Source organism: Polyodon spathula, chromosome 13 (assembly GCF_017654505.1).
Source record: "Polyodon spathula isolate WHYD16114869_AA chromosome 13, ASM1765450v1, whole genome shotgun sequence".
Lineage (NCBI taxonomy): Eukaryota > Metazoa > Chordata > Actinopteri > Acipenseriformes > Polyodontidae > Polyodon > Polyodon spathula.
In genome coordinates, this window is record NC_054546.1 from 38,016,102 (window position 1) to 38,042,143 (window position 26,042).

The following is a 26,042-nucleotide window of genomic DNA, read 5'->3' on the forward strand; positions in this document are numbered from 1 at the left end:
GCATTAAATCTAGCCTAAAAGACCCCCTTTTTTTCTGAAATTGACATCACTTTGTGGAATACAGCCTTGTGCTGGCATCTTGAATAGTGCACCTGTTGCCCTGTACAAACCAAAAGATCAGTTGATACATTGCAGGCCTCCTAAGATAGGGCTTGTTTAGCGTATTCATTTTTCTGTTGGAATTAGCTTTCCACAAAGGCAGTGTTTGCTGGAGGGTGTATGTGAAGGTGCATGGTAAGATGACAAAACCAGGAGGAATCGATTTTAATTGTGGCTCTTTTAGTATCATCAAGCCAACATATAGATACTGTATTGAAAGTACATAATCACATACGAAATAAGTTTAAACGCACAAGATAGCTAAATGCGTAAGCTGTTAATGTTTTTATAATTAGCTAAGCTTCGTGTCACCTTATGAAGCACCATAGGTACATGCCTTTCTTACACTATTGATGTAGCCTTTTCTTACTATTATTAACTATCAAATATTGCTTATAACATCCCATATAACACATTTATTAGATGCATTATTGATTTTAAAACAAACATGTTACCAAAACAAGACAATAATAATAATAATAATAATAATAATAATAATAATAATAATAATAATAATAATTTTTTCTACATCCTATATTCCCCATCTCCCAGCGATTCGTCACGGCCATACAGACCTAGGTGTTTTACTCATCAGTATGCATGTGTGTGTGTGTTTTTTTTTTCCTCACACAACCTTTTTGATAATTTTCAAATGCCGTGCATAATTTCTGGAATCCCTAGTGCATCTGCATGGCCGCAAACCCTGATTATGCTGTGATGTTCTTTAATAAACAAGTTTTCATACTTTTCATAAATGCAGGTAATGAGATGCACGGCTGAGGACGTTTATTATTGCTTGTTACAGAGATTTGCATGAAAAAAAAACCCCCCAAAACTCCCAAAATTAACAACTTTCATTGTTTCATACTAAGTGGGTTTATTCTATTTTTGAAAGAACCAGTGAAACGTTTGCCTCCACTACTTGAACAAACAAACAAAAAACTACAAACACAGAAGTAAATAAATAAACCCAGCTCTAGAGGTGCAGGTTTAATGTCACAGCGTCCCCACTCTTCCTGGGGTGTTAAAAGATAGGCACAATATTTTCACAAGGGGCAAACAAGAACTGGCTTGCTAAGTGCTTTAGCAATCACACTTATGTCTTATACAGCATGCCTTTCAATTTGAACTATGGTTTGTGACCACTTCCAAAAATGATTAAATTATCAAGAAAGACTTTTAATGCTATAATAATCGCTGGTGTTTTGGGTGATTTTTTAAAAATTATTAACAACATTTAATGTGGTGAAAGCATGGAAAGGAAAACACCATTCAATTATACACCTGGATTCGCCACTTTCAGTATTTGCTGACTCGTTACATTACAAAATGCACACACTGAAAACGATCTCATTAAGCAGCAAAACCAAATCCACTCATAACAATTCAGAACACCTGTACAGTATCTGTGGGTATTTTCAACACATTGATACAACACACTGAGCCTCAGGAGAAAAATCTGTGCATAAAATATTTCCACTAAAGACATTTTAAATTTCATAGAACTCAGTCCGCGGTGCCTAGAGGGTTTTTTTTTTTTTACACATATTACATTCAAAATAAAGTCTTTTACAGTAAACAGTACTTCTGTAATGACATTATGGTAATGCTTGAGGAAGAAATGTCCACCCCCCAGCCTTTCTGAGGCTCGAAGCACCACCGTTTGAAGGTTTACTAAGACTTTATGTAAAGTTTATGCTAATGTTTTCAAATTGAGAGTGCTCAGCTTAATGCATTTCACCTTCAATAAGTGACTGCTGCTTCTTAGTTTTGTAACCTTCTGGCAATTTCTCCCCTGTCTCTCCAGCCTTGAACATCCGGCTGAGTTAACTGAGAGACAACCGATGTGCACTGCTGATTTATTTTTTTATGTGTTTATTTGTCAGCAGTCAATTTTTATTTTTTTTCTCTCAGCTGTAGTTCAGTCACTGTTTTAAAAATACATTTTGACACCCATCATAACACATCTCAAGGGCACAATATTGATAGAATAAATAAATGATAACTGTTTAACACATTTTAAAAGTGTACTGCATTTACTGGTTAACACAGGCATGGTTCTTGATATTGATGTTTATATTAAATTATTTTGCAGGCACACTTTCTTGATATTTTACTTTCTCACATTTTTAAGTTTGATGTCCTCGTCACGATGCTGTCACTGACAACAGATTCTTGTTCTAACAAAGAACTATCAATACTGTGCTGACAGGTTTCACACATAACCCTATTACTACCATTAAACTTACTTCAAGACAAGACAGATAGCTTAAAATAATATGTGCTTGCACTGAAGAGTTCAAGGGGTTTAGCTTTAGCATAAAGTTTTTCCAAATTGCAGTTGTAGGGGACTCGTTTTTGTTTCAGTTAGTTTACTAGTGGCACGTCACTAAACCTCCTGCTCTTGAACAGCTCATTCCAGTGTTCTGCACAGCAAGGTAACTAGTGGCCAGTAACCTATCTTTTCAATTTGTCCTCTTAGTAATTTTGTACTGTATTGAGGTTTTCGCCCTTTTTTCAATTGTGACATTAAGATGGGACATTCAAAGACGGCATTGTTGACCATTGCAGCCATTCATCACTGCCTCCAAATATTGGGGTATGTTAACCTTAACAACCCTCATTTTTCACTTTTGATACTAACCTTTATTTGTCGTGATCAGTGCCGTGCAAGCCAGATGTTAAGGTATACTAATTTAGATGTCAGATATACTTGAGCATATTGCATGCTGTGAAGTAATCTTTAGGGAGGAATTCCTAGTAAAAGGAAATGTTAGCTAATAAACTGAGCAGTTAAATATTGTGCTTCCTCTTCTGCCACATCAGAAAGAGTCAATATGGATGTCCTTTAGTGAACTCTGGAGCACACTATTCAAGACAGCCAGTGACCTTGAGACGCTCTGCTCTGGTCAAGTCAGTTGCGTATCCTCACAGGGGGAGACCTGTGTGCTGTGCGGCTTTTGTTTACTTATCTTGTAATGCCTGCACTGTGCCTTTCTGTGGCGTCGATGTTATGAAATTAGAGATAAGGAAAATGAATTGGCTATTTCCGGCACATCCCATATGACATGACAACTTGTCCTATTAAGACTGTGGTAACACATTAGTTTAAATTTCTTCTATAAACATTGCATTGTACAAGTCTGATGCTTAAAGATTATATCATTAACACGCTTTTGCAAAACTGTCATTTGCAAGAAACAAATTGTTATTTTGTTGCCCAGAATCTATGAAGAATTATGCTTTTATGAAAGTTTTAAAACATCTGTTGCATGATCATAGATTTGGGATTAACATTATAAATTTGTAACATCACATTTTAAGGAAATTATGTAAATCTGTTAATAAGGGAATCCAGGTGCCAGTACATATTACAGTGAGAAATGACCAAAAATGGTTTTAGGCTGGCAGTTGGGCTGGTGCTAGACATTGTATTTGAGGGGGCAAAAAACTGTGAGATTAATATTGAGTTAAAGGGCATCAATATTAAAATCTGCCCCTGTTTAGATCATTGAAATAGACTCTAAGTCTGACTCATAATACAATACAGTACATAGAACCAAAAAAATGATTCCAGTAAATGAATTATGGTCACTTTATAGGCAATTCCTATTCCTTTCCCACAGCTGAAGTAATATATATATATATATATATATATATATATATATATATATATATAGAGAGAGAGAGAGAGAGAGAGAGAGAGAGAGAGAGAGAGAGAGAGAGAGAGAGAGTAAAGTTTTATCTCTATTCAGTGTACATTGCTGGTCACATACATGTCACACATTTTCAATGTAAAGTACACTCACTTTTTAGTTTTTCCACTCTTGGCATTAAATACAGCCAGCCTTGCTGTTCCTCCTGTATATAATTCATGTCTTTGCTAAAATGTCTAATAACCACTCAGCATTAGACTTTCTGCCAGTTTCCTCCGACAGACTATTATTATTTACTCTACAAGAAGTGGCATGAAAGACTGTTAGCCCTGCTGTTAATTCATCACTAAACACTCTTCTTTATATCTCAATGGAAATTGATGCTCTACAAACCATCATTATCCTCAGTGTGGGTATCAAATTTCCTTCTGGAACACAATCTTATTATGTCCATAGTTTTGGAATTTAAAAGCAAAATTATCCTTGCTAGGAATTGGGTATAAAAAAAACACTAAAAAACTGCGATAACAAATAGGTTACTGTTCTATTTTGACTTAGTTCAATGTTTTATATGCAGTGCGACGACCTTGATAGGGCGCTGGTACGTAACTCCACGACCATGCACTGAATCGCACTTAATTCAGAGAATTAGGTCCCCAAGGGTGTTTCCACGAAAATCGTTTTAACCAATCAAAAAAAAAAAAAAAAAAAAAAAAAATATAAAAAATATATATATATATATATATATATATATATATATATATATATATATATATATATATATATATATATACACACACATTGAAATAGCACAGTGTTTGGATGACACCTATTTTTGTACCTCTCAGCCACCATACACGACCATGATTTTAACTGTAAAAAAGTACTCCATCTCATGCCACTTCACTAGCTAGCTACCGTTATTGCTTGGGAAAAAACGACTACCTACAAGTTATTCTGAACAGATAGTTCTATAATGACTACTGCAGAATGTAGGGTCTAGTTGCTGCATTCTTTCTCCAAAGTTCTCAGGGAGATATTACTGTCTTTTTTATTAAATTCGAATAAATCTAAATATTTAGGCATTTATTTACATAGTTTTTCATTAAATATGAATGAAAACATTAAATCTATTTTGAAATGCTATAGTTCAGCTTGTGTTGAAAAGAAAAACTACTAAAAACGCCTATATTTCGATTTTTTAAAAATGTACAATGTTCCTAGTTTCAATGTTTGTTACATTGTGCCAATTTGTACCCTTTTTTGTAAAAGCACTTTGATTACCCTTATGAAAATAACCTATAGATTACCTATAGAATACGTCTACAGAATTACTATAGAAGACCTATAGGCTATTGTATTGAACCTATAGGTTTTTAAAGAGAATTGGGGCATTTGGCAAATAAGCTACAGAAACCTATAGGTGCCTATAGAGAATAGGGACATTCATCCGATACATCTACAGAAAACTATAGGTTATTTTCGTAAGGATAAAACCGTTTAGAAAGGTTTTTTTGGTCATATTATTTCTAGCTCCATCATTGCTGTCAATGTAGCAAACACTTGTGGTTTTAAAAAACAAACAAACTAACAAATTACAGATTTTTAAATCTGAAAAATCCGACATCAGGAAAAAATTATCATAAAATTTGAAATAATAAAACGGATTTAATAGGGCCCTACATTCTAAACACTTTGGTAATCCTCTTTAGAATTTTTTCATTTAAAAAAAAAAAAAAAAAAAAATGTAATTAGCCTTGCTAATTGTGCATGTGCTGAGTCCGCTGCTGGCTTCTCCTGACACAGGCCGGTGCACCCAGCTCAGGAAGCATTGAACACCTGCTTGTGTATCACTAGTATAAACAAAACACTGGTAACAAAAGAAAACAACACCTCATCCTTTACAGTATGAATCACTGTTCACTTCTGATATACATCTATAAAGTAATGTAATTTGTGGCATAAGCATCTATAGACCACCTTATTCTAGCCTAAACATGTGACAGGCCAAGTTTTTACTGCATTACATAATATTGTACAAATAACACTTCAGTTTAGGGATCTATTGCTGCATATGTGGTTTTATATATAATATCAAACTTTTTTATAACATGTTACAGCAACACATTTGCAAAAGTGCACTATAACTCAATGTTATTTTTAATACTAACGTATACTTGCTTATATATTGCACATGATAACAGATCCCTAAACTACGCCTTGCCCTCATACAGTACCAAAAACAATCACCTCCATTAATACACATACAGTGTTGATTTTGTGGGGGGGTTGAATTGACAATTTAAAACCCAATTGTTTCCAGCATCCAGGCAAGTAGAACATGACTCTTGATAAACACTCTGTTACAGAGCAGAACATGTTCCCAAGGTGCATCAAGAATTGTCACCATTGCCTTCTTTACCTTCTCTTCTACCTAGTAAAACCAATCCTCTAAACCGCTTAGTTCTGTAGCACATAAACAACTTGCAGTACTGGGGTATAAGGAAACCTAGCCATCTGAAATGGCTATCACAGTTTACCAGTAATTGACTATTAAAATACTTTTGTACACATAGAATTTAAAAATACTGTTCTGCCTACACTCTATGACATCTATGAAGACAAACGATTCTTCTATGCAGCTTTTAGTTTTGCCATTGTTGGAAAAATAAGTGAAAGGGAATTATATAAGGCGGTGACCAGATAAAATGAGACTGGTAACAGGCAGCTGTACAGTAGAGATTTCCTAAGAGAACAGCTGGCCAAGAAGAGTGAGTTGGGGGAGACAGAAGCTGCACAGATTAAGTGCAGTCTGACAGCTTTTCTGCTTTCATCAAAAACTTGTTCATTCAATGCCACTGAGAATTGTACAGGTCTAGATAAATAAAGACAGTCAGCTCTTTATTGAGGAAATAGCTCTTCTTTTGAAGCCAGAGAGTCTATGACAAGGTTTGGTTCTTTGAATGATGATGGACAGTGTAGGAGACAAGCACAATAACCATGCATCAGTGCACAGGAGAATGCACTTTTTATTTTTTATTTTTTTTATAAAATACACTATAGCCACAGTAAGTGAGGAGTGAGTATTGATCATTCTGCAAAAGCCCTCTAATTGTCAGGAAGTTTCTTCATGTAATTACTGCAACTAAGCAACTAAGAGTAGTAAGACCTGATAAAAATGGCATTACTACTGTACATGGGTATGTTCAGGGGCCTGAAGCAAACTCAAGGTTAAAGGTTGTGTTCAGCTGCAGTATTTCACAAAGGGACATGGTAAGTGTATGACTGATAATGACAATAAAGAAATACAGTACATTACTTTTTTCCTGGTGGTGATTCAAAAGTTTCAAACTGTGTCAGACACAGCACTACAAAAAAGCATGTGCAAATGGCATATGTGCTGTGGTTGCTAGGAAATCATGGAACATTCAGCATGTAGCAGTGTCTCAGATTAGGGGATGTCAAGTCTGCTTGTTTTGCGAGCACTATAAGATCCAAGTATGATAGAAAAAGTAGCAATAATATAGCAATGTCCTCCTATTGTGCCATGAGGATTTCTCTTTTATGAACCCCTTTCATATGCCAGGCTACAGGTCTGCTTATAGTTTCTGTTCTAACAATGCTGCATAATAATCATTGTTCAGCAACAAATGCATGATCTGCAATTATAATAGCTTCTCATTCTTGTTGGGAAGTGTAGTTAGCTAAGGATATTAAAGGATATTTAAAACTTGATTTTACTCCTGTGCTCATCAATGTGCAGAACACAAACTTCAATTGATCACTCTTTTATGGCCAAGCTTTACTTGCTAATGAAACAAATAGAAAAAAAAACATAATCCAATTATTTAATCATGACACATTGTTCTTTATTATTTTAAATTATGAATGATATGTGATATTCATTTTAGACAAACATAAATGGCAGCTGTAAATACAAAATCAGAGCTATCAGTATCATCAAAAAATAAATCGCCTTGACCTACATCCAACATATACCATGTAAGTATGACAAAGAGCTAGAGAGGCAGAGCTCTTAATATACTGTACCTCTAGATCTGATACTTTGTGCTGAAGAATGTCCTCAATAGCAATTGAACAATCTGTTCTCTAGAGTGATACAGCCAGACTGAGAGACAGACTATAACAATAGATTCAGACACTATCAACATTTTGATAAAAAGCCAAGACATGGAGAGTTTAGTCAGTCTAGAATTTGACAGTGAGAGGCTATATATACATATATGTTTGTCTTGAATCCTAACTAAGCCTCATGCATTAGGTGTCCCACAATTAACAGGTATGCACAAAAAATACAAAGGGCTTTCATTATATTCAATGGCTTATGAACAAAGCCAAAAAAAAAGGAAAAAAGGCTTTCCTTCAGCTAACTTGAGTAATTTATGATCTCATCCATTAATAGGTTAGGTGCATCCAATACTTCATGACACCTAAGTGGCAAGCAGTTGTAAAAGCCCATAGATCTTGGTTCATAAACTCCTTACTGCTGAGAAGAGTTTCATCTGAAATATTTACAGTGGTGTACAAACTTGACACAACACTGGCAGAGCTGTCAAATGCTGACAGTCCTGTGCGGCTACTTTTATTGCAGTTTACCTCAACTCTGATCTTCGAGGCCCTCATGCTTTCAGTTACAAGGTGCATATTACTAAAAAGTTACTGAGTAATCATTTGGAAAGATGAATTGCAAATCAATAATTTAAATCATTCTAGCATGGCTTGGTAACTACTTTTCCAGGTTAAATATTGTAGGAGGCTGGTGGAGGGGTTTGCTGGTGCTGTGCTTCTCCACTCTGCCCCTGTTCTGTCCTTGCCACGCGGGAAAAGCACAGTGGGGACTAGATCTGAATGGATGCTATGTTGTAACTTTGAAGGGTCTGGGGCTATATGAGCGGCCTGTGTGCCAGCTTGAGGGTGTGCTGTTTATTCCATCTGCTAATAAAAGAGCTGTGTTTTGGAAGATACAAGTTGTACGCTTGGATTTTTACCACTACTACAATGTTTTAAATATATATATATATATATAATAATCTACTGTGACTACTTGGCAAGAGTTGGAGTTGAAAATTTCATCAACCTCTGATACAGTTTAGGAAACAAACACTTGTGTTTTCGTCTCAGTTTTTAAGACATTCAAATAAGCCCAATTATACTGCAGAGGTTATAATTATGCTAGGTTATAACAAGGTTACAGTCTATGCAAAGGCAATATTGAGTAATGCACCTCTATAATATATTACGTGCTTCAGTGTACATTTTTGAGTGAGCAAACACTGTTACGTGAATGTGTTGCTGCAAATTCAGTGTTGTCTCTTATGCTTTTCCCGCGAAATAATGTAAATGGACCGACATGTTGAGTTTGAAGACATAGTTACAAACTACTGAATAAAGGAAACATGACAGAAGAAAATAAACTCTAAAATTACATTATTAGGAAAGTGTGTTATAAAACAGACCCGCTGTATTTGATTTGGGCTCAAGATACCATGGCTCTTATTGAACCCAGTGATTTTGTATTCTTTCTTAGTTTTATTCATGCTTTAATCTTGCTTTCCACATTTTAGAGACATTCCCATTTTTGTGTGGTTTAAATGTGACTGGCACTCAGTAGTCTGGCGGTGCTGCATGCAAGCTCCCCAGTTACCCTCTGAAATCAATTTTACATTAAGGCGATTCAGCAGCTCAAGGTCATCCTGAAGCACGATCCGATTTGTGCTATCAGGCCCATACGAGATCTGCCAGGACAGACAGCAGACTACTCATCTGAGCACAACATCAAAATCTCTCTCTCTCTCTCTCTCTGACTAAAAACAGAAAATATACACAAACGGCACATATCCACAATTGTATGCTGTCCAAAAACTGATATTAACCAATAAGCTCCTGTTCAAAAACTGATATTAACCAATAAGCTCCTGTTCAAAACTTGATATTAACCAATAAGCGGTGACCACGCACACTGCTGGCAAGTATCTTTACCTCCTCTCCTTTCAATGTATTACCCTAACTATACTCTGTACCTTCAACCATAACCATCCATCCATCCATTATCATTAACCTCTTAATCCTTTACAGGGTTGCGATGAGCCGGACCCTAACCCGGCAGACACAGGGCGCAAGGCGGGGCTACACCCTGGACGGGACACCAGTCCACACAGTTCAACCATAACCTTAACCATAAATTCCTATTGGCAGTTAGAAATAAAACCAACAGGAAAACAAGACTTTGGAAGACTATGTTTCATATTTCCGCATGTTGCTGTTGTGTTTAAAAATAAAACAGATTATTTGAAAAATTAAAAAAACAAGAATACACATTTCAAGACACAATTTAATAAATACACATGTATAGCCTCTGAGAATCAGGTATGCAGTATCCCCTGTAGCGTTTCTATGCGGGTCACACAATTATATAATTCTTCCCTGAATAGATATAGGTCACATATCCATCAGAGATGCCGGCCTTAAGCTGCTCACATGGACTGCACACCTGACAACAATGGGGACTGCTGTACACATGATGTATCATTGCAGATGAGTGGCTTTTGTCACTGTGTATATGCAGGTTAGCAAATTGCCTTGTGAGTTGTCAAATTTGATAATTCACAGCTTCTGCTGTTGGTAATCCAGAACATTCGGGACGCATGGGATTAAAATGTTTACAAATAAACCAGTCACAGTTTACTGGAATCTGCCTTAACAACTTTTTTTTGTACTAACATTTATAGCTCTGTGATTTTGCCTGCAATAGATGCACAAACTGTAAAACAGGATATTTTTGCAACATCATAATTTCGCTAATGGCCTTCAAGGTACATTTTTGCTGCAATAAATGTTTGTGCTTCTTTTTCTTTTAAAATATGGCACATGTATGAATAATATATTTCACGGCACATTCATTTTTGCAGATTTTTAATAAACGCGAAATTAGCAAAAATTTCTTGCTCGCGAAATTTTCTTTAGAGTAACTGTGAATGGGATTTTCACCAGCGTCTGCAAGGACAGGGTAATTTGTCTATTTTTTAAAAAAAAAAAAATAATGTACCAAGCCACATTTGCATAGATATTAAAAGATTTAGCTAAGGTTTACAAAAACAACCATTACAAAATACATTTTTAGAATGCTTTTTCATGCCAAGGCACCTCAATGGCAATGTTAAATAATAATAAAAAAAGGTACTATAAAAACACATAAAAAATGTTTACCCTAACTAAAGACATATGTCTCATACACCTTTTGTATTGAGAACTTCAAGCAAGTGCAAGCAGGCTTCCTTTAACATTAACAGGTGATACACTATTTATGGCTGCATTCAAATTTAAACTTTAAAGTGCAGCTATTCACTGGGTCAGAGATCAGTCAACATGCTTTCTTGGTAGAGTTTACAGCAGATTGTGCCCTTTGTCAGTTAGCCCGCTTCAGTGAGACATGCCTACATCTACATTAAAGTCTCAGCCTGTGGTCACACTTTGTTTTTTACTCAAACTGTCTGACATTCTGGTGTCAATGTTCTCTATTTTTTATTTGTCATTCCAACTTTAAATTCTACCTTTGTACAAAATCATAACAGTTTTTGATTCCTCTATCGTGGTTTTACTGAGACATTTCTACTAATACAGTGCTACCTCTCAAATACTCCCCACCCTTATACACCACATTTTCTCACTGATGTTACCTATTATCTTGCACGGGGAGCACTGTACCTGTAGAACGGAGATATTATTTACTATGGAGTGCTATAGAGGTATCTGTAGTTTATTTAAAACAGGAACAAAAAGTTTCTTAGCTCTGTATGGTTTTGCCAATGTAAGTGCTTTTCACTCCTATTTCTCTCAAACCTTTTCTATAGAGGGCACTGTCAAATAATTGAAAGAAGAGTGTCAAATAATACCTGTTCAGCTCTAATTAGTGATGACTTTGACAGCGCCCAAAGTAAAAGCTTTCACTCTTATCGCTGCTCCTCAAAGGCATGGAAAAGGTGCAAACTTCTTAAGGAGCCCATTTAGAAGATCCATTGTGAGGCAAATTAGCTAACTGAACCCCTCCCTAGCTGCAGCATGATGACAGCAGACTGAGCAAGTTTAAAACACAGAGTGGTCAGCTAAATCTACTTGCTGGTTTGTAAGATTTATAAGGATTTTTAAGGGCCTGCTTCTGGCATTTGCAATGACACGAATCTCCAAGAATATCCTGCACCAGCACAAAAATTAGCTGAGGCATGCAGTCTGAAATTCTTCTTTATTAAAAATTGCACCAAGTAATTGCTCTGATGTAACCTTCAGTGGAGGCTTCAAGGACAGACCGTAATTAGGACTTGAAAAATGGGTGGCGCTCTTACTATTCATTTTTGGACTTCTTTCAATGCATTCAACACAAAGAAACAAGTGGACAGGGTCTTCTATACAGACCTGTAGGGATGAGTCCCAGCAAAAAGTTTCATTATACATTTAGAATTTTAAAAGGTCAGACAAACAAATAAAAAACAACATACCCTTCCCTATGCCCATAAAGTTTTTAAAATGATCATTGTTCTAGCTACTTGGACACAGTGTTTCAATGTCAAAATATTTAACAATTGAAGTCCCTAAGACCCCTATTACTAAAACGGCCTTGAAATCATCAACTAAGGATTTATCGCTTTGAAAAGCGACAAACAAACAAAAAAAAAACGATTAGAAATTCATTAGAAGTACATTTTATGAACCAACAACATCTGAAGCTATGGTTCATGTTATGCTTTTGTTATTGTTGATTAATGAAGTATAAGGTCTTAAATGAAATATAAACCCATGCTTCTGCATCAGGAAGGATTCCAAAAACAAACTGATTATGGGATTAAACGAGACCTTGTGATGTTAGCAGGTTTCACTGAAGCAATAGAAGAGGCTTTTCCCACTGGATTAGCTGGCTCTGATCCTACAGTAAGTGTCACCTCTTGCACAGTGAACCAAGAGGTATAATATTGAGGGCTTGCAGTCGAGGAGTAATCTCTTTAAGCCTATCCTGATAAAACTCCTTGTGTCATAACTATCCTGTCTGTTGAGATTTACAATTCCTCCAGGATGGACAATTGCTTATGTAGCCACATTTTAAAATCTGCACAGAATGGTTGTCAGATGACAGGCTTATGGAAAATGGCACCTTGGGGGAAACTGTTTGTAGAACAGAAGCCATTAACCCCTTTGATCCCAGTAATGCGTGTTTATTTGTACATTTTCTTAACATAAGAACATAAGATAGTTTACAAATGAGAGGAGGCCATTCGGTCCATCTTGCTCGTTTGGTTGTTAGTAGCTTTTTGATCCCAGAATCTCATCACGCAGCTTCTTGAAGGATCCCAGGGTTTCAGCTTCAACAACATTACTGGGGAGTTGGTTCCAGACCCTCACAATTCTCTGTGTAAAAAAGTGCCTCCTACTTTCTCTTCTGAATGCCCCTTTGTCTAATCTCCATTTGTGACCCCTGGCCATTGTTTCTTTTATCAGGTCGAAAAAGTCCCTTGGGTCGACATTGTCAATACCGTTTAGAATTCTGAATGCTTGAATCAGGTCGCCGCGTAGTCTTCTTTGTTCAAGACTGAATAGATTAAATTCTTTTAGCCTGTCTGTATATGACATGCCTTTTAAACCTGGAATAATTCTGGTTGCTCTTCTTTGCACTCTTTCTAGAGCAGCAATATCCTTTTTGTAGCGAGGTGACCAGTTTTGTAGCAAGGTGACCAGTTTTGTAGCGAGGTGACCAGGTAATGTAGTAACTTCATGCCTAACGATAAGCGAATACAACATTACAGCAATGGACAGTTCTATACAATCTAATGATGCATTTTCTGGAATAAGGGATAGATCTGACAGGGTTTGGTCCCACTCAAGAAATGCAAGAAAGGAACTTCACCCAACAATAATAAGACAAAGACGGATTCCCCTCAACGCATTAGTTGCGTTGTTCAACACGTCCTTCCAGACAGCTTCCTAGGCATTCTTGGAAGAGCAGCATTTGAAGAACTCACCTTTGTGAGCGGGTTATGAGTATTGTGACAAAACACATGCAGTAGCCCAAATTACAGGAACCTTAAACACTGAACAAGACACATTTCTTTCCACTTGATCGAACAGTGCACAGGGAGCGATGCATTGTGGTCTGTGAAGGCTTTTCTACCATTTTATGACCAGCCTGTGTACAATTAACCACCCCTGCAGAACAAGTTTCACCTAATATAGTATTTCAATAATATCAGTGAAGGACAAAGTTCCATCCCTGCTAGCTCCCTCCCTCTATTCCCCCAGCTGCTTGCCGTAGCAATTAATATATCCTATTAGGAAAGCCCTGGACTAATTACAAAGAAAATAGCTTTTCTTCCAAGAGGCACTGGGAGAATTCGCTAGACATCTGCCATTTCAGTCCTACCACCTGCAAAGGCTTCAATTGTATTCAGTGACAAGGGAATTTGAGTTAAACTGTCACCTAATTTTTAGGTCTTTCATTTTAACAAGAATCTCCTGCATTCATTTTCCCTGAGTGGGATGGAGGGGTGTTGAGAGGGATAAAAACTTGGGATTTGGGATAAAAACCTGTGAATTATGGCCATTACTTCCATTTTTAATTCTATATGGTACATGTGCACCACTCTGCCCCTTGATGTAAGAAATACCACATTTGTTCTATTCTATTCTTACTGAAGTATCTATAACCTCCACTAGGGGCAGTGTTGCAGGGGGGTAAGTGAATGGTTACGCTCTGTTGTACCAACTGTATTTAGACAGAAGACATGTTTAAAAGCCCTTTTGAGGCTACATGGGTATTTAGACAGAAGACTTGTTTGAAAGCCAGGATGTGAGAAGTGAAACCAAATATGTGCAACGTGATTCTAAAATGATAAACGGATACAAGGTGCACTTCAAGCTCAGCGGGAAAATCCTTGTTCTGAATTCTAGCCATGCTGCTGGTGCTGGGTCTTTAGCATGAAAAAATAATTATTGACAGTTATTTCTGGAATCTCTGTTTCTGCCAAATCTATAAGGCAAGGTTATTAAAGTAAGAATATTGTGTTCACTTCACATGACAGATATATTGAAAAAAGAAGCTAAATTTAAACTCTCAGATCAGCCTTCTAAAGCCACAACCTGGCTAAATGAAAAGCTTCCTGTTGCTTATTTCATTGAGTCTGTGGTTTAATATCAATAAAAAAGTGTAATTATTTAAAAAAAAAAAAAGGGTAATGCTAGCTTACCTTCATGTTTAGTTTTTTTTCCATATCAATAGGAACAAGAGGAAATGTCATGTCTTGGAGGGTGGGGAAGAAATAAGGAAGGTCATAGAGTTTGCATATCAGCATGACTCTTGTCAGTATTTCTGAAACAGATGTTTACAGTGATTGTGTTATCTGACTGCTCCTGTTATTTTTGGCAGTGCCGAGGGGTCAGTAAAATTAATTTGGCTGAGTGATGGGCAAAAATGATGGAAGCCAACTGTCTCTTCTCAACTGTGAGCTATAGGGCTCCGCACATAACTCACCATGTTATTTGACAGATGCATGTGACCCCTTCAGCACAGTTAACTGTACCCTGGGCTGTTATTCATATATTTTGTTTTGGTAACATTTTACATTGTGTCTCTATTTACTGTGTATTTACAAAATACATGTGCACTTACAGATAATTACAATGTTACTATACAGTTAAAATGTACTTAATCTTTTTACACGATATATGTAAGTACACAATTGTATCAGAAAAGGGTTAAGGTTAGGATTAGAGTTATATCGTGCAAAAAGATTTATACATCAAGTACACTGGAACTATGCATAACAACATTGTAATTATGAAACAGTTGCATTTAGGAGAAAGGCTGTGATGAGATTCAATCTCGGGACCACTGGAGTGTGTCTGTCACAAATGAGCCTCACACTGGCAGTGGCTCAGCGGGTTTAACTCTGGAGGCCATAGAGGGAACCAGAAGACTATGACTAATGGAAAAGTCTCGCTAGTTGATGCCTCTGTCAGGTTAGACACAGTGCACCTTGAAACAGCTGGGAAAAGGTCACCATGAACAAAGTTAGATTGGCGTGCAGGAAGATGGAAAAATCTGTCTGCACCGTCCTTTGCACTGGATGCTTATTAGGTTTCCTCTCTTAGGGGCATATTCTCAAAGGACTTACGCACCTCGTAAGGGTTTTTACGCACATGAAGAAGGGTTTACATGGGGCCGGAGCTGCAATTCACATTCTGGAAAAGTGAGAAAAGCGCGCACACATCTGGAGCACAGATATGCGCTTCAGGGCATGCAGGATTTAAAGCAGGTGTGGTTTAGCTAAAAAATAAGAGTTCCCACAGATACATGAAAAAAATTCACACTCTGAAACAGCAAAAGACGAGGAGACACCACGCGTAAACCTACTCGGCCTGAGAGCAGGAGTACGGGGTGTATAGGAGCTTCAGCCTAGCGGCAATGAGTAGTAAACACAGTTGAAAACAACCACAATTATGATTAAAACACAACGCTATGTGAAACAGTAATAATAATGAATTATTAACTTCTGTGTTGTCTGTTGATTTATTTTATAGCATTGTACATGTATACTAATGCAGTTTCATACTGAATGTGATCAAGCCCTTCACAGGGATCCTTTTGTTTTTCTCCAGGTAAAATCAGCCATCATATTACAGTCCAACATGCTATATTTGTCATTGAGCCAAGGGCTAATTACAAAGACGTGCGTGTTATTATAAAGCTGATAAGTGTGTGGTGTGTCAAGTTTATCCATTTTTTTTCAAGCACTAATATGCCTGCTTAACTGTGAAACATACTGATTTTTTTTTCACTGGATGTTTGCATTTATCTTCACATAATGGTGCAAAAGTACTATGAAACAAAACTACAAGACTTCTTAGCCACTTGTTCTGCATTGAAACGTCACCATTGTGTGAAATCAACACAATATCTTGGGAGTACCTGCAATTACTTTTGTTGGTGTGTTCTTTCTGTATAACTATAACATTAAATATATCACATTCAATTTAAGATGTTACAAAATAGTGCTGGGTTTGTTTTTTGTGGGTTTTTTCCTAGAATTGCTGATGCAATACTGTAAAATCCTCCAAAATGTATTTTGATTTGTGTATTTAACCTACTTTCAGTTATTCAGCATACTTTCAGCAAAGTAATATTTTTTTGGCCAGACCTATGTTTGTTGTTGAAAGGAAATGTTCTTTCGATCTTTAAAACAAATGTTACAGCTCAAATTACTGTTACTAAATACTGTTAGTTGTGTGATAAATGCTAGTCAAACGCAAACTCCAGGCACCTTTACCTGGCCACTCAGAGGAGTGTCTCTGTTCAAGCCATTTTTGAATTCCACAGTCCACAGAGTGGCAATGCACACCCACAGCCAGATACGCGGAATACAAGCTCAGATAACTTTGACACAGATCTGTTGTCCATTGAGATAGCTTTCAACTCAATCCCAGTTACCGATGCCAGCAAAGCATTACCCCAGGTAGCTTAAGTTATTTTAAAAAGGTTGCAGCCTGCAGCTTTGTTTTATTAGGCCTGCACCAAAAATTAATCCTTTTTAATTTACATAAATTGAAGACGAATTTGAAAAGAACATTTTAAAACCAACTAAAAAAAGCTTGCCTCGACTAACAAGCTGTGTTTCAAACAATGCTCTTTTTAATTCATAAAATGCTTGTTACTTTGGTTTCATGTTAACATCCTGTTTCCAATTCAGTTCACTGGGGTATATACGGTAGTAGTGGTAGCTAAAATTGATAATTTCATACCCTGTGAAGCTCACAGCCACTTGCTTTTTGCTTACAGCGAGGGTGAAAAGGTCAGCATTTTTTACAGTGCTGGAGTGGTTATGACCTATGATTGCCGTCAGGTAAAAACATTTGTCATTCCCAATTAACCTAAAATAGGAAGTGCTAAGCAAGCAGCAACACTTATTCATCCTCACAAACATGCAGTTGACATTTATTTAAAAAGATTATTATACCCTGATAAACCAATTAAGACAACTTAGTAGAATGCATTAAAATGATAATATTATAATATGTACAATATTTAATTTGGTTACACAGTAATTGCACAGAAAGTAATTACATTGTAAATAGATAAAACATGTGTAAAGACACCCTAATTCCAAAGGAAATTAGAAACTGCCTAAAATGGTCATTTTGTAAGATTGTTGTGTTGTTACAAATGTACACAACAAAATGTGTAAATAACATTTTTATAACAATGTATGAGGCACTATAACACACAATCTTCCCCCAGGAGTCTATGAAAATAAACAATTTCAAACATCTATACAAGGTGACTAAAATCAATGTATTTACAGCACAGGTTAGTACATAGGAAGTGAAGCAGCGCTTACCTGAGCAGATCAATTTGATCGACATCAACTCCCTGCCACAGTCTTTCTTATAGTGACATATCAACCAGTTAACGAGGCACAGCCCCTTTCCACACTGGAGCTCCTCCTTTCGGCATGGGAGGATGTTCTTCTCATCTGGGGGCACAACAAAAAAAAAAAAAAAAAAAAAAAAAAAAAAAAAAACATGCTAGAGACAACCACTCTGGTTACACAAGCCAGGGAGGACTAACAGCACATCAACTGAGACTATTGTGTTAACTGGACTGTCCAATACCTGGAGGCAGGGGTTTCCAGGACTGAAGATGATGTGGGTGATGATCACAAGCAATGAACTCCCCGAAGCTACTGTATCTTTATGCCAATATACAAATGCAATCAATGTAACAGCAAAATAGTTTAACAACAAAAGCATTGAAAAAACTAGTGTCTGAACAAGGGATAAGTGAAAACAACATAATAATTGAAGGACATACTGTACATTATGTGTACAGAACCACATTTTAAGAAACTACCAGTAAATGCAAAACAAATGACTATACAGCTGCACACATGGACAGCTGCTGTATGAGAATTATGACACCTATAAAAGTTTCTCCACACTTATTGGATGTACAATACACAGTAAAGTACATTTAAAACAAGCACTGCTTGTCAGTGATGTAGTGTAGGTGCTTTGTAAGTTAAAGCACTACCAACTGATGGCATCTAACATAGTTTTAACACACCACAACTAGAAAAGTGCGTGACTGTGAATACTAAATTAGAGCTATCAGTGGCATAACAGCTTGATCATCATGCCCTACAGCCACTGTAAGAACATATAAAGATAAAACAAAACATCATTAGCAAGCTTCAACACAAGTACAAGCAAACATGGCTTTCTATTGGCAGTATCTGGCCGCAACCCACTGATTTCTAACAGTGCAATAAAACCTTGAAACACCACTTTAATAGATTTTCCTATCCCATGTGAAACTAAGACCCAATCAAGATGAAGAGTTAAAGATAATCTCATAGTTCTGGGATTTCTGCGCTCTCTTTTGTTTTTTTAGCCAATTTTGCATGTGCACAGCCGAGTGTGAATATTCCTTTGCTGGCTCTGCTCCCAGTCACCCGTTTTCTTTCGTTGTTCCTGGAAAAGACAGACAAGAGGCGACAAGCATCCCTCCATGCATTAGTGCTCCACAAATTTCCAAAGCAGTGGGCCATTAACTCACGTTTCAGCATTATGGAGATGACAGGGATTACTTACAGGTGCTGGAGTAGTTGCTGCTAACTCCGTTTCGGAATGAGCTGCCAGCGACTGGGGGGATAGGGAGAAAGAGAGCTGGAAAAAAGAGAGCAAAAGACCATTAATCACATTTTTATGCTGCTGTCAACTTTGTTCTGTTGTGACTAGAGCGCTCCCTCTTCTCCCACTGACAGCACTGGCGCTCATGTGACAGCATTTAATTCCAGGCACAATTGTAGAATACATATAGGGTGTACAGCTTGTGGTCCCTTTTATTTACATGGCATTAACAAAGATTTCTGTAGGTTATTCGCCAGTCTGTTCTGTGAAGGTGTGTTCAGTGGTGGTAATCAGTATAACAACATAGGTGTTATATTCTGCATTCAGTAAACAGTTTAAAAACTGTATTTCCTCACAGGAAGGGTGATGACGCAGAACGCTGATAATGCATAAAGTACAGAGGACAGGCAACGTTCTGACTGTTTTAAATTAAATCCTTAATCATTTGATGTGAAAAGCTTTTAAAAATCGAGTGTTATTTATCTTCTTGGAAAGCAATGTACAGTGAAAAATACAGTTACTTGTGCCAGACTAACAACACAGCACAATAATTTCGAATGTTGGAATCATACACAAACACACACGCCTATGCACTTGAAGTGTGCAAGTAAATGTACCCGCTGAAGGCACATACAATCACACCCTTACCAACATGTAGTTTAGGTACAGTATATGACGACAGTGGATCATGTATTACCAGTTGCGAATCTATAAAACCATTATTTCAATTTTATAGAAGGACCCAAACAGTATATACAGTACTTTATCAACATAAGAATCATAGAATCCCGTTATGTTTTGCAACAATGTATATATATTGTAATAGTAATTGCACTTCTGAGTAATGTGCAATACGTTTAAATTACCTACTGGAAATGCACTCAAGACATGCAAAGTAAGGAACAGTTATGTAAATTACAATACTACTCTGAAACAGCTTTTGGATAAAATTACCATAAGTATAGAATACACGTTATTGTGATAATACATCTGTATCTATACAATTAGCACACAATAAATAAATTATACGTTTATTTATTTATTTATTTTAAATATAAGCTGTAGGTTATAATTAAGATCGGTTACTTTTCACATACCTGAACACAGGTAAAATATTATCTCCATAAACTTCAGATAACAACTTCGGCCTACCAGGTTTCATTTATAAAGAGGCAACTGGCAGAAAAAAAGAACAGTTTTTTTTTCCCCATTTAATTTTTCTTTGAAGCATTCCCGTTTTGATAATGATTATTTACACCAACCACCATCAACGCCGCGTCCTGCTGCTGGACTAAATGCTCGTCGAGAGCCTTTTCAAATTCATGCTCAAATGCCATATGCAAATTGCAAATAAACCCGTTTAATCGTAAACTGTATTTTTTGTTTCCACTTCGGCGAAGAGTATTCCCGAAATGACGAGTCCTTGTCACGCTAGTCTCTTCTTCCTTGCATTTGCATGTCTCCTATCTTGCCTCCTTGAGCTAAGAAAGAACATTGATCAGAGCGACACAGAAAGAGCACAGTGCTTCCTGCCGCTAGTCCTTATCTGCAGCCAGTTTGGGGGAATGACTCAAAGCACAGTGTTTACTTCTGTAGATAATAATAAAAGTAGGACCAGTAATGTAGATAACATCTGGTCGTATGTCACACCATCAGAAAAAAAAAAAAAAAAAAAAAAAAAAAAAAAAACTCAGTAGACACGTTGCAGGTAGTATAAGTATATAAGACATGCACGTCAATTCCTGACACAATCTTATCGGGTTCCTTAAAATTTAAGTTTTACTCAGACTCAAGAAACATAAACAGTTCAATAAATCGGTTCTGCATGTTTTCAGGGCTCTTCAGCATTTCAAAACTATCATATACAAACCATTGTTCTATTTTGCATTGATTACTTTAACAACTGTCCGGGAAACTAAATAAAAAAAGATGAAAGCAATCCAAGTTGTTTTTCTCGATTCGTGCACTGTTTGATAAATGTACCGGATTAGTTACATACATTTACATTATTATTTAATACCCGAGCAAAAAACAAACAAACAAACAAACAAACAAACAAACAATAGTTACGTTGGGATGTTCTTTATTTGCAGCTGTTTGTATTTTTAAGTATTACAGATCGCTTTTTGTGGCAGGAGATGAACCGATTTTCCGTTAAGGAGGGGCTGTTCATTTCCATAGTATAACTGGACGCTCAGATCTGAAAGGCATGATATCACATAAATAAACAAAACAAATAAACAAGCATAAGACACCTGGGATAGTCAACAACTGGGTGGCAAATAGCATTTAGTCGGTATTTCTGGTTTCATCAGCTCCTGGGTTACAGATTGTACTGTAGTGACAATTCTGTATAATTCTGAGTGCCAGTGGGTATCCATCAGTCTGAGCAAACCAGACTCTGTGTGAGATCATCATTCAACTGTCACAAGAATGCTTCAAAAACAACAAAAGACTAAATTTCAAACATAATGAACTTCTGCTGCAGTGGAAAGGGTTTAACTCCCTTATTCATAAACAACCCCCCCCCCCCCCCCCCCCCCCCCCCCCCCAAAAAAAAAACAAAAAACAAACAACGATAAGAGCTATCTATTCAATTGATTTAAGCAGCGGTGAATCAAAATACCACCCAGAGTTTATGTACATTTTTATACCAGTTATGAAAATGAAGGGAGGGTATTTTGTGTGTGTGTGTATGTGTCTTAAAGGACACCGGTATTGCGACCGGCTATTGTTTAGATCAATTTAATAAATCCCATTGTTTAAAATCTGTATGGAATGACTCCTAAATGCTCTTGTACAAAAATACTGAATGAAAAGCTACACATTTCTAGAAAATATTTCTGGTTTATTTTTCTTTACAGTTGCTCCTGCACTTATTAATAGAATCATGATTACAGCACTAATTATTGAACAACCTAATTATTAGGAAAGAATGAAAAGCAGAAGAAGTGTTTTATGGATTGTATTATGGATTAAAACCTGTATGTAGAAACTACATATACAATCTGCCATTTATTGTATATCAGATGGTTTTTTTCAATTTATTTCTTGATTGCTTAAAAAACAGGCAGATGTAGTCTAAACACCTATTTCATAAATTAATAAAAACATAATTGATTCCCTGATTTAATCCATTGCACTTGACATGGGCAGAATTCGAAATACGGAAAATCAATAATGTTCAACAATTTTCCAAGGCAGTGTTAATCTGTTCTATGAAGGTCAATAATTTTGTTCAAAGTGCTTAATTGAGTGGTCAGTGTTCCAGACTGGCTTCCCTTTTAGCAGTCTATTCACACTGCTTTGTGTTGCTCAGAGGTCAAGACAGTATGACCTTGAGGACATCTGCTAAACTCCTCTTGTCAGTTTTTCATGACTGATTGATGAGCCTCTGAGTGCTGAGCTTATATGCAAGTACAAGTATTGAAATCTGAAGATGTGTTTCCTCTTCCCCAAAAAGCACAACTCGAAACTGTTTTCACTGTCTCACTTAAGTCACTGCCTTCGTTCACAAGAGTGGCTAGACTTGCAGGTGAAAGCAGCACAAAGGGCTCTGCAGTTACAGAATGTTTGGAAATACAATTGGAATATATATATATATATATATATATATATATATATATATATATATATATATATATATATATATATATATATATATATATATAAATATATATGAATATATATGCTGCACAGTGCATGATCTTGATATGGTTGCACAATGGTACCTAAATGGTAACAGACTGCCCAGTGATGTGAAAGATGCAAAGAGTGTTAGTGATTTTAAAAACAAATTAAAATCTTTACTACAGCAACCTTGTACTTGTAATTTACAGTACCGGTACATGTAAGATTAGAATGCTTGTATTACATATTGTCTGTAATTTGGACAATTTGAGAAATTAAATGAGTCTACTGTCCAATCATGGGTAAAAAAAACCTTAAATGTGTAGGGCAATAACAACTGCCTCCCCCAGCTCCTGTAAAAACAAAAAAGAAACCAAAATAACAAAACCTGAAAAGGCTGAGGGTAGGATTTCATATGAATTAGTGTGCTTCTCTCCAGGTATGCATTAGCACTTATCAAAAATACATGGAAACAGCATGCACACTTCATGTTTAATTTATAAATGCCTACACAGCTACTCAACATCATGAAACTGCACTGACTGTAATGTATTACTGGCAAAGAGCAAACATACTGTACATTATGGCTGGGATTTTAATTAATGGATCGCTTAATACCCTAGCTAAGGCCACTACATTTACAAAACCACCTTTGGCAACTGGGCCTGCTGAAGAAAAAAAATACTGGATATCAATTTAAAAGCTGAGTGTGGTCAGGAGCAGGCAATTGCATATTGATGCAGGCTTGGCAAGTATGCCAAGAAAAAAAAAAACAACATGTGAGGGGCAAAACAAAGTTAGGTTGTTTAATGGACCGGAATGACATTGATTGAGTCAGTATGCGATTGCAATGCAATACAAGAACAAACCAGACATAAATGATACAGACCTGTCAGCTACTCAGTGATAGTTTATAATTTATGGATTTTTAAATCAAAATTGAGAAGTTTACATAATTGCAATACATGTTTACAAGTATTTTGTGAATACCTATTGGCTTGTATCATGGTTAAATAGCTGTTCAAATGCAGCATGGGGGATTTTCTCAGGGCTTTCCATTGCTGTCAGTCAATTGTAATTCCCATTTCTGATCGAAACCCAAACTGTGAATGAGGACTTTGTATTAATGGACTAAGTGTGGGTTACATTGGGTAACTATATAACATAATAACACTAAGTAACACAATTTTTGTTCCTGGGTAGTAAGTGTTATTTCCTAATTGCTTATGCCTCAAAAGTATAGAAAATGGCTGTTATTCCCCAGAGACTTTGCTTTTGAGACCAGGACAGTGATATTTCAAAATATCAATATTTCCAATGGAAAAAGGGGGAATGTGTGTCTTTTCGTTCACATAAAGTCAGAAAAAAACAACATATGAATCCAAATTAACATGTGTTTATACTAAAGTAATACAAAAATGACTACAAAAGATTTAGAAGTGAGTAGTTTTTCGAGATTTACGATTATACTATATTTACAGTATAATCGTAAATCTCGAAAAACTACTCACTTTTAAATCTTTTGTAGTCATTTTTGTTACACAGTGTAATCCATGTTAGAGTTTTGTTTGTCATTTGATACTATAATGCAGCAGTAAGAATAGAAGTGCCATAAAAGCTTTCATATTGAAACCCAGCCAGTATCACTTGAACAAAACTAGACAGAACTCTGTAATGATAGGTCTGTATGTATGACTACGGCATAGCATTACCAACTGTTCATCAATAGTCCAGTGTGGTTAAATTAACAGAGGTGATATAGAAAAGCCCATGATGGGGTGAGCACAGAGACCAGCTTTGTATTGAACTTTCCTTTCCCGGTTCTCCTACTTCTGTGAAATATGTCTAATTGCCCTTTTTCAAATGCATGGCTGCCAGCCCAGTGTTAAACTCTCACAACTAGTAAACAGATCCCAGCTGTGCATTCTGTTTTGACACATCTATCAAGATTGTACCATTTAAAATGTTATTTTCAGAAAATAAACAATGCTGATAAATAATGGAAGACATGGGCAGTCTGGGAAAGCCTTAAAAATCACTCTAAGGTGACACTGTTGAAGATGTTGGTTATAATCTAAAGATGAAAATACACAAAAGAGATATACATGAGCTAGCAGAGATTCTGTTCTTCAATATTTGACCACTTTAATAATCTAAATGGTAGCGATTGGGTTATCTGTTGTTCAAATCAATTGAACTGACAGTCTTTTGTTTAAGGCTCCTATTGTAAGTTCAACAAGACCACCTGATTTATACATTGAGGGGTTCCTACCCTGCTGGCTAAAACCATAGCTAGATTTTTAGAAACAGACAGAAAAAGTTGTCAAGAGACTAAAACAAAAGCTACATTTAGTTAAATTTGCCAGTATTGAAATGGACTAATAAACATAAATATGACTTATATATTGATCTCATAAAATGTATAACTATAATAAATTACTATTCTGTAGCCACTGAACAATACTGGGCAAGAAATATATATTAACATTTCAAAAGATCCATTTAATACCGTAGTGGGGCACTAAAGTGGTTCTCCAATTGAACTATAATTTGTCTTTTAAGTGAGAATGATACTGTAGCTGCTACTGTGGAGAGATTAACCTGGTTGCAGGGTAGCCCTGAGTAACAGGAAATGGCTATTGCTCATCATTACTTAGCAACCAGTTCTTTTACCTCGGTCCTTCTGCTTTCAAAAATGAACTGTTTATGAGAGGGTGGCTGTCAGTCTGGAAGATGCTTAAGTTTAATGTAATTATTTATATTGTATGCACTATAGTATAAATGACTGGTAATATTCCAATACAGGTCAGTTTTGCCCACTGAAATGTTGTCCTGTTCTGGTAATGAGCAGGACCATATCTCCCTCTTAAAACATTCATATTTATTGATCGGGATCAAATTGCAGTTGCTGCTAAATTACATTTTTTGGAGGTGTCTGTCTTGTTCAGCAGATGATCAGATCTTTGTGAT

The 26,042-nt window shown here is 36.4% G+C and overlaps 1 protein-coding gene across 2 annotated transcripts in view; it reads right to left on the reverse strand.

The window, feature by feature from the left end:
* Nucleotides 1–20,987, reverse strand: part of LOC121325225 (protein BEAN1-like) — a 44,055-nt gene extending 23,068 nt beyond the window's left edge. For both annotated transcript variants that reach the window (XM_041267602.1, XM_041267600.1), the window contains exons 1-3: nt 20,540–20,987; nt 19,404–19,478; nt 18,152–18,286 (exon numbers count right to left, since the gene is read on the reverse strand). In XM_041267602.1, the coding sequence (XP_041123536.1) occupies nt 18,152–18,286; nt 19,404–19,478; nt 20,540–20,567 (238 nt within the window). In that variant the 5' untranslated portion in view covers nt 20,568–20,987. The remainder of the gene's footprint in view (nt 1–18,151; nt 18,287–19,403; nt 19,479–20,539) is intronic.
* Nucleotides 20,988–26,042: the final 5,055 nt, after the last annotated feature.